General features: G+C 40.4%; 2 protein-coding genes across 5 annotated transcripts in view; one reads left to right on the plus strand and one right to left on the minus strand.

Moving 5' to 3' along the window:
• The window catches only part of LOC110449518 (beta-1,3-galactosyltransferase 2-like), a 94,430-nt gene that overhangs the window by 5,483 nt on the left and 78,852 nt on the right, over positions 1 to 10,095 (plus strand). The gene's annotated exons all lie outside the window — the stretch shown is intronic.
• Positions 473 to 10,095, minus strand: part of LOC110449517 (inverted formin-2-like) — a 23,311-nt gene continuing 13,688 nt past the window's right edge. For 3 of the 4 annotated variants that reach the window (XM_021496431.1, XM_021496433.1, XM_021496435.1), the window contains exons 6-15: positions 9,085 to 9,749; positions 7,139 to 7,302; positions 5,933 to 5,983; positions 4,688 to 4,852; positions 4,325 to 4,582; positions 3,870 to 4,051; positions 3,133 to 3,253; positions 2,217 to 2,381; positions 1,466 to 1,547; positions 473 to 994 (exon numbers count right to left, since the gene is read on the minus strand). In XM_021496431.1, coding sequence (XP_021352106.1) covers positions 849 to 994; positions 1,466 to 1,547; positions 2,217 to 2,381; positions 3,133 to 3,253; positions 3,870 to 4,051; positions 4,325 to 4,582; positions 4,688 to 4,852; positions 5,933 to 5,983; positions 7,139 to 7,302; positions 9,085 to 9,749 — 1,999 coding nt within the window. In that variant the 3' untranslated portion in view covers positions 473 to 848. The remainder of the gene's footprint in view (positions 995 to 1,465; positions 1,548 to 2,216; positions 2,382 to 3,132; positions 3,254 to 3,869; positions 4,052 to 4,324; positions 4,583 to 4,687; positions 4,853 to 5,932; positions 5,984 to 7,138; positions 7,303 to 9,084; positions 9,750 to 10,095) is intronic. The other variant, XM_021496432.1, reaches the window with a different exon arrangement.

The raw sequence follows: 10,095 nt of genomic DNA on the forward strand, positions 1-10,095 counted from the left end.
CAAATGATTAAAGATAGACTCAAAGAAACTAAAGAGGGCAGTGGCGTATCCAGAGACCTATCTGGGGGGTTTCCAAATTTCCAGGGGGGGTTCCAAGTGGGGGAAAATGGAGAAAAATGGTGAAAATACATGATTTTTTAAAGAAAATTCTCAGGGTCCGGTGGGGGTTCCTGAAGCCAAAAATCCGCCACTGGAGGGTTCAATTCAATTTTAAATTTTACACATTCTTTTAATTACAGAATTAATTTTGTTTGAACATATTTTCAACTGAGTTGAAGCTAACATGTAAAATAAGACTTATTAAACCTACATGTATCTTTAATTGATAATTATGGGTGCAATTATTTGAATATAAATACACTAATGTTGTACTCTTTGGAAATGACGTTGCACATGAAAAAACAGTAGAAAATTGCGGGACTTAAATGCTGGTTTTCTCTATAAAACATAAAATTGTAAAATAATACCAAAACTATGTAAGATATATTAAATATCTATATATATCAGCAATTTATTCACAATAAATATAACACAATAATCACACCGACTTGTTGATGGACTAGAGACGTTGGCCCTGATCCTACAGTATAATGTGTCAGACACACGGCGTTAAGGTTATTTTCATGATAGGTTTTGATTGTATACTAAATGGATAGCATTTCACAAGCTCGCGCTTTCACGTGGCTTGGCTAGAGACATATCAGACACGAAGGCACTGGATCAAGTTTATAAACAACTGGAGCATATAAATGGCTGTCTGCACGTGCGACTTTCCAAGTTGAAGAACATCAGATATTTGTCACCGAGGTTATCACAGTCTATGGAGATGTAACGCCCTTCCTCATTGGTCACTTTCCACCGGATCTGGCGGTGGAGTAATCGGCATTCTTTTTACGAAGTGAAAGTCTCCGTAAAACTTGCCCGTTCCGTATCTCACTGACGATGTTGTCCACGATCTTACGATCCTGGGTGTGTCCGAAAGGAGACAGGGTATCTATCAACAAACAACAATAACTTGATAGAAAATTCAACAGGGAGAAATATACCATTTCTATGAATATTCATTGTATATTTAAACAAGAAAGCATTGTCAAAGACAAGTAAAACGCCGCAAGGTACGCCATAAAGAAAGCTCATTTGCTTTGTTTTACAACAACGATATAAAGATTTGGTTAAACGAAAGTTTGGTATTAATAATGTATAAATAAATAAAAATAATAATAATAATATACAGCACTTGATATAGCGCCCTATCTAGCTAATATAAGCCACTCTGAAGCGCTTTACAGTACATAGATGTACAATTAATACAATTAGCATATATATTTATCAATATATTTTTTGAGGAATTCGTAGGAGGCGCCAACTACTAGTCATATGCCACCTGGCTAATGTCTCCCTATGTGTGTATGCCTGCGTGTGTGCTGGATATGTAATGTGTTCTGTTTATATACGTGTATCGTACTTTTACGGCGTTCTTGGATATCCTCCTTCACTTTCTTCCTCTTTTCCGCCGATTCTGCCTCCTGTTTCTTAGACTGAAGTTCCTAGAATTAAAACATAACGTCGATGAAATTCCCTGCAATATTGACGCTAACGTAGAAGAAAAGGAACAAAACGGATAAAATCGGATTCAACGCACGAGAAGTCAGAAGATAACCATAAGTATAGTGTTAATTTAAATCCAAGCACGAACAGAAACATCCTCGATATCCACGGGTTACGCTCACTTTCCCTCTCTATACCCCTGAAATATGTCATAGCAAAATTGAAGGCTAGAAGATATCTGTTTGATTGGTGTCAGGTAAATAAGACTGACCAATCGCTAGGCTGATACCTGTCCTTTGAAGATTACAAAGGAGAAACGCCCGACTTCAAAGCCTGGCAATTTTTACCGTTACCTGACCGCGAAATTCTTTTGATGTATATCAAAGGATCGAACTCGTCTTCTCGTCTCATCCACAAGGTGGCGCACACTGAGCCTTCAATTTTGCTATGATATACTCCAGGGGTGTAGAGAGCGAAAGTGAGAGTAGCCCCTGGATATCGAGTATGGAGCAGAAAAAACATTAAGGAAGTTTTATCACAATGAAAATTGTCTCAATGTAAGCATTGAGGCATACCTCATTTTATTATCCTTGAATCAAAATTTAAACATTTAAAGGAACTGAGCCGACTAGTATTTCATAACTCTGTCATTAAATCGGCAAACTTACCTGCTGACAAGCTTTGATTTTTTCACAAAAATCTCGGAATGTATCTAGAAACTCGTCTAGCTTGAATGTCCGTTCGTTCTCACAATAATGCTTTGCTAACCGCGTAGAAAGTTTGCGTATCCGTTCTATTCCTTCGTCCACGTCTTCCAGATCCGCCTCCGCATCCTAGTTAGAAAAGATAAGGACAATAATACAAGTTTAGAATGTAATGTGGCACATTCGGGATTTCAGAAAGACAGGGATGAACACTTGTAGAAGTTCATTTGCAATAAAACAAAAATGTCTCTGTTTCCTTTGTACAATGTAACTCTGATTGGTCGGAATGAGGTTCATTAGTTTGATACGAGTAATAAACGCGAAGTATGTTTTTAACACAAACAGTTAACTTTGTTTCCTTTATAAATATTGCGCATATATATTTACCAGGCCTATATTTTTCAATTTCTGATTGGCCTTCCCAACAGAACCTCATATTGGCCCGTACAGTGTACCTCTGATTGGCTCGTACAGTGTACCTCTGATTGGCCCTCCCAACATAACCTCTGATTGGCCCGTACAGTGTACCTCTAATTGGCCCTCCCAACATAACCTCTGATTGGCCCGTACAGTGTACCACTGATTGGATCGTACAGTGTACCTCTGATTAGCCCTCCCAACTGAACCTCTGATTGGCCCGTACAGTGTACCTCTGATTGGCATGTACAGTGTACCACTAATTAGCCCTCCAAACTGAACCTCTGATTGGCCCGTACAGTGAACCTCTGATTGGTTCGTACAGTGTACTACTGATTGCCCCGTGGTCCGAATATTGTGACTTACTTACATACAAGAGCAAAAAAAAAATATTAAACGGTTTTGAATTAGGAATCAAGTTTGAGCACATTCTCTCAGTTTGAACATAAGAACGGTGACGCACCTCGAGGAACTCGGAGAACTGGTCCTTTACTTCCTTCTCCACGTTGTCCATCTGTTTCTGTAAGTCTAACACGCTCCTCTTCAGCTGGGAGAACTCATTAACCGTGCTTTCAAGTGTGAACCTGCAGTTTATAAAATAACATATCCAGTTTTAAATCTTGTATAATAGGGACGTGAATACGTATCATAGATAGCCGCTACACATTTGTTTTTGGGGGGCGGGGGTATTAACTTTTTCGGAGGTAACGCAATCCAGGTTGGGTAGAACTGTTTATGAATGGATTTCTGTACCAAACTATGTGCGTGACCTATTTTTTTACGTGTATTCCTACACTTGTATAAGCAGTTGTACACACATGGGAACGAGAAATTAAATTTGATAAAGGATTTCGCTAAAAACCCAGAGCTTGCTGCACAAAAAATACAGCAAATAGATATGTTGTTGGTGTTGTGATATGATTTAAAGCACAACATCCCACCTGCATATTGATATACATATAATACATGGTATATGATATTGATAAAATCGATTTTAAAAACGGTTTGCCGATATGAAACTGCTCTACAAATATCACATCACACCACAAAACAACCAACATAATTTCTTTGTAGTGAGTACGCAAACGTTTGTCTTCGAATTTTACCGCTTCCATTCGAACAAGAACCCTAACATACAAATGTAAGCTCGTTCGGACTAACACGTCATAGAGATTTTCTTCTGAATAACACTGTACATACCTGGCAGCCTTCTGTAGCACGTCCAGTAGATCGTCCACGAAGTCTAGAGAGTGATCGTCCTTAGTCTCCATTTCCTCCACCACTAGGTGGAGCAGCGAGAGCCGCGCTATGTTGGACTTTGTGGAGGCAATCTTGTTGAGAGAACTGACTCTAAATCCTAAAGCATTGCCTGATCCACTACCCTATAAAATGCATGTACATGATTAAAGACAGATGCCTCAGTTATTTTTAAACAAATTATAAATCAGCAAATAATGAGCGTTAATCAATGCTTGGCGCGTTGTATGTTAAAAATATATTTAACCACACAAACTCGGGCCGAGTTGTTATGGTAAGCGATTTTGAATTTAGATTGAAAGAGTCAATATTTACGATGAATCGAGCAGGTCCGATGTTTTCATAGTGGAAAAATACACAAGCAAATAGTGATTTAAAATTGGTTGTAAAGTACGTACTTTGTTTATAAAGTTGCCGGCGTGAAGGACGTAACGGAGAACTGTTTTGAGAGAGGCGTTGTCGAACAGACGTCGACAGGCCGTGTTGAGCGTGGTGACGTTCGGACGGATAGATCCGAGCTGGGCGTTAAAGTCTCCTTTCAGTATCATCCCCTCCACTCGTACTTTGTAGGATGCCAGTTTGATAAGGTGGGAAAAGAACTTCTCTGCTTCACCCAGACGTTTGTAATCTCCGTCAAAGTTTTGAAGCATCTCCACCTATAGGGAGATGATATTGATGAATCAGAAGAGGACACTTTATCTTGACAAGCCGTACATGCATAAGTAACAATGCGACTTAGTTACTTGTTGGTATTGTCTTACCTCGTCATGACCGGGGAGGATCTTAAGTAGACTTTTCAGTTTCTCCACACCGAACGCCCGACTGTCGCCCATTTTGACGAGTTCTACGACAACCTCTATGGGTTTCCGGAACTGCTTCAGGAATATATTCACGTTCATGCTCTTTTTCGGGTCAAGGAGGGCGATCTGCAGTAACAAAGGATTATAAGAATAATACCGGAACCTTCATCGATTACAGACTCTGTAGCGAACTTCGACAAAAATGCAGTATCAGTACATGTCATATCTTGCGAACGATACATTCCTGAAATTCAAAATATGTTCCCTTTCTGATTCGAAGTTACATTCATTGTACATGTAAATATATAATTTGGACGAAGATAGAGTTCTGAGCGTAGTCAAAATTCGACAAAAGATGGTCACTATTTTCCATTTCCTTCGATTGAAACAAGAATGAACAAAACATAAATGTGACGTCTTGGTTGCTCAGTAGTACTTGTATATGATGCCAAGACCTGCCAATAACTACTGGATGTTTTAAACAGCAATTTGGATTAGGAAGCGAAAGGAAAGCGAAGAGGAACAAGGTCAGGTTCGTGTGCATCACAGAAGCTGGGTTCAATGACGACCAAGTCTGCTAGGGCGATCATTGGATACGGATTCATACAGAAACGTGGGGATAGGAGTAAAAAGAAAGAAATTAAAGAATCAGGGCTTTAAGGTCATATCATTTCCAGTCGAGAGTATTTTGAACGAGTAAGGCGGGGAAACCTTTGCAACAGTAAAAGACATAGAGCAGTATTCAAAAATACTTGTAACATAGACAAGAAAATACAGACTTCACCGCGGTATGTTTTACATGCACATAGCAAGAAACGACATAGCACGAACAGCTGTGGTCAGTTTTGACAGGCCATAAATCTTGACCAATGGTCAGTGTTGATAGACAATCAAAGACAGTAAACGTTGACACAGGTGAACAGAGAATAACAGAGAAGATGGGAGGGATATGCATTGTATGTAACGGTAACTCGGAAAATACAGCAGGAATAAAGGTAATATCGAGGCAGTGATAGATCAAGAACGGGATGCAAGCGTACAATTCACAGTTGAACTGCCAAGGTCACAGCGCGGACCACGTGGTTGTATACAGCTGTATTGTCAATCATGGTAGGAGACGTAATCACAGATAGACAGGATAGTGTCGTCAAACAATCTGGACAAGAGAGGACGCTTGTGCAAAGGATTATTATATCCAGATACTACCTTCTTCGTGTTACCTCCGGGAATCTCCCCATTTGCAGTCACTGTATCACCCTTTAAAACAAAATGTCTTGTAGACGCCAGTCCACGACCACATACAAAGTAATAATGGCATATAGATCTAAGCTATTAGGTAAATGCACCGTCATCATTAAAACCGCCAGAGCTAGACGATCCATCAATACATATACAAATGTATATCTAAGCGTAATATATTTGTCCAATACTTCACACGCGCATTCGTGCTTTTGCCAGAGACAATTAAATCTGTCCTTGCCTACATTGTACCTATGGAAACCAGACAACTCAAACGCGCTACTATTCTGAAAATGTCACCATCGCGTCATCATTTTATGCAGCGTTACCATAGTCACGTTACCAATTTTCACCCTTTCTGTGAGCCACTGAAGATGGAACTTTTTTTATAGTTTGAAAAAAGTATAGGAAAATAATATATGGCTCCATAGCAATGATAGCAAATTCGAAGTTTGGCACTCGGCAAAACCTAGAGCTTACGTTCAAAAAAGCCTCGTGCTGCCTTAAATTGAGATTTCTCTTTCTATGTCAAACGGAAGAGAATGACCCTATTAACACATTGTACAATATAGATGTATTTTTATGCAAAGCCAGACTTCCGTGTTCTAGGGAACTTTACGTAGCACCTTTAATTTAAGTTACTAGATTCGCGAATACAAACTCATTAAGGTTAACGCGAAGAGTGTGATTTGCAGTATAGGATAAAGACCAATATAACCATCCTCGATACACCAGGGGTTACGCCCACCTTCGCTCTCTGCACACCTAGAATATGACATAGCAAAATATTGAAGGCTCATTGTTGATGAGTCGAGAAGACAAGTTCAATCCTTTGATGTACATGAAAAGTATCTCGCGGTCACGTAACGGTAGAAATTGACAGGCTTTGAAGTCGGGTGTCGCTCCTTTGTACTCTCCAAAGGACAGGTATCAGCCTAGCGATTGGTCAGGGCTTTTGTTATCTGAGACCAATCAAACAGCTTTCAATTTTGCTACGACATCTCCCAGGGTTGTAGAGAGAGTAAGTGAGCGTAACCCCTGGAGTATCGAGGATGCAATATAACCAACAGTTCACTATGCGTACATTTATAATCCTTATTGTTCACGGTCTTTTATGTAATGTATAAAATAAAACAGTTAATTGTATGTTAGGTGTATGTAAGGTTGTTGTACCTCTGATGCACCGGAATGTCTCCGTACCAACGGAGTCTTTCCAGAGTCTGGCCGCAGTTCAGACACTGTAGGTAGGGATTTCTGAGCAAACATCTCTTCTAACCTCTTATACTGTACAGGTATGTTGTCCGACATCTTGTTGACGTCACCCCACACACTTTCATCTGGAAAGAAATGGGAGATGCGGTCAAGGTCTTTAACCAAGAATAAAACATAACAAAACTCAAAATATCATGACTGAGTTACACATGCATGTTAGACAATGTTTTGGAGTGTATATAGGGCACGCCAGATAAACAGAGCAACTAGTTGGCTCCCTCACTCGACAAAATGGTTTACTTTGAAATACGGGGAGGCTTTCAGAAGAGCTTACCATGTGCATGGTTGCTGGGGGGAGGGGTGGGGGACTTCACGTGAATTGATTACTTCGTTGATGATATGTTGCAGTGAGTGTCTATACTTGCGATCAGAAAATGAAATTTGGTTAAATCACCCGACCGATTGGCCGAGAATAAATCAAATATCATTATCTCGTCGCCAATATAGACTTTAAAAACAACATACCATCCAACTTCTTACACGTTTTACAATGTAATAAATCCGTTTTTGGTATTTAAGAAACCAAAAACATTATATAACAACTTAGTTGAAATCGTAGCCAAGGATTCTGTGAACCCAGCAAGACATGTTCAGTCATGTTCCACTAATATATATGACTTAGAAACCATCAAAATATCTTTTGGACCCATCTTGCGCATGCTCAATTTGAATATCGTGAAGCTTCTGACATCATTTTTGCATAACAGTGTCTTACCAATTGCTGTTTGGAAAATATCAGACTAAACATATCGACATAGGAATTTTATTTGAAGTAATATGGTAATGCTTCATGCTAGAATCGTCCTGTTATTGTGGTTAGAAACTGGGCATGGCTTAAGTGCATTGGACGAGCATTAAGAGTGGAAGAGTGAACCATTGTCCTATTTCAGATTGAAACATGATCAGTATTTTTTTTAAATAAAGCACTCCTGAAATCGTATTAGAACTTGCAATAATATAAGGTTATTTAAGCATTGAACTGCTTTCAGTTGGCTTTCATAGGCAATATGAATGCCAACTGGACAGAGACAAATTCAATGGGGCGCACTAAATTCAAATTCAATGATGGCGTCAACAATCGGTCCATGGCATTCATAGCCTATATGAATGCCAACTGAATTTGGTAGAGTTATATAGTGGCAATGGCATACGATGGTAAATATTAACCAATGAAATATGTAGGTACATTTCGGTCAAATTGTCAATAACTTTCGGTTGCTTTTAACATCAACGTAAATCCCAATTTACATGTGTTCTTACTGCAAAAAGTCATGCTTTACGTTCATTTGGGGTGATACAAATATATCTAGATAAATAACAATTAATACAGCGTTAGTTCAGTCGAACCCTATGCCTTACTGTATAGGCCTCGCACATTGTACCCCGTACTTAAACATTGTAATCAACATATCACCGACATCAAAGGGCTCAGCTTTCGATATACACATCTTCTCTGCACGCCTGGAATAAGTCACGACAAAATCGGAAGCTCCTTATTCAACAGGGCTTATACAAAAGTGAAGAAAAATACAAGTAGACTAGGCTGATGTCTTGGATGAAGATCAAATAAATAGTGCGGTAGCGTAACGGTAAAATTGACAGACTTTTAAGCTGGGTGTAGTTATCTGTGATATTCAAAGGACAGATACATGCGAACCTTCGAGTTTAACTATTCCAAGGATGCAGGAGAAAACAGGGGAATCGAATGCGGAACCATACTATTTCGAGGATTTATTCGTTACTACGTGTGATAGAGGTAACATTTAAAAATTGTTCCGTCAAAGGATGATACTTGGGTGATGTAGTTCTCGCGATTAAAGACGATACATGTGATATCAGGTACTCACCATTAAAGGCCGTGTTTGGTATCTTGCTCCACATGAGCTGTTTCATCTTGCATTTAGGTTCTGGTGTCGATATCGTCGGGGGTAGTGGCACTTGAGGGACGACGGCGTATCCCAGTCCCGGGGATTGTGATCCAGGGGGAGGGGGCGCTCCAGGAGGAGGTGGGGGACCTCCACCAGGAGGGGGTGGTGGTGGTGGTGGACCTCCGCCAGGAGGTGGTGGGGGAGGTGGCGGGGCAGGGCAGCCTGGTGCAGGAGGTGGTGGGGGCGGAGGCGGAACTCCACTTCCAGGGGGAAGAGGGGGTGGTGGTGGTGGAGGCGGTGGCGGTCCTCCAGTTAAAGGCGGTGGAGGCGGAGCTTGGGGAGGTGTCACCGTGACGGACGGCTTGGCTAGTGTAACGGTACACGTTGAACTGTTTGGGAGGGTGGCTGTTTTCGCATTTAGTACTTCCGTCACGCTCTGGTATGCCTCTGTGGACAATGGGTTTCCCCTGCCGATGTGACGTGACGTTTTGGGACTACATTGCACTTCGTCTGTCTGAATTCGTTTGTCCGACGTCGGTTGGAGGTTTATCTTTGACGCATTCCTCAACTTCAGTTTTTCATGTTCGGTCTTGGCTGTAAGAACATCTTGTGTCAATCGCTCCAAGAAACACCATGTACCCTCGCTGTAACATAGGCAGGGAGATTAATTGGCTTTACATACAGACAGTTCTACTCTGTATTATGTAAACATAGCTAAATCGTGTTTCCTGCATTTTAATCTTCAATCTATTTACATACGTTGCAGTGCGTTAAAGACATCTACATGTTCCGATTATTTTAAATAACTGGCATCGATCCAACACTAACTAGCACTAAAGTTAGGAGCTTTCCACATAAATAAACAAACTGTTGATTCTTGTGTTTTTATTATAGACAGACACTTAAATGTTGCATTAACCTTTCCAACAAATAAATGTGTTTCCCACTTAAAAGACATAGGACATTGAGTGTGTGTGGGGGGGGGGGGGG

This window comes from Mizuhopecten yessoensis, unplaced genomic scaffold (genome assembly GCF_002113885.1).
Source record: "Mizuhopecten yessoensis strain PY_sf001 unplaced genomic scaffold, ASM211388v2 scaffold4631, whole genome shotgun sequence".
Taxonomy (NCBI): domain Eukaryota; kingdom Metazoa; phylum Mollusca; class Bivalvia; order Pectinida; family Pectinidae; genus Mizuhopecten; species Mizuhopecten yessoensis.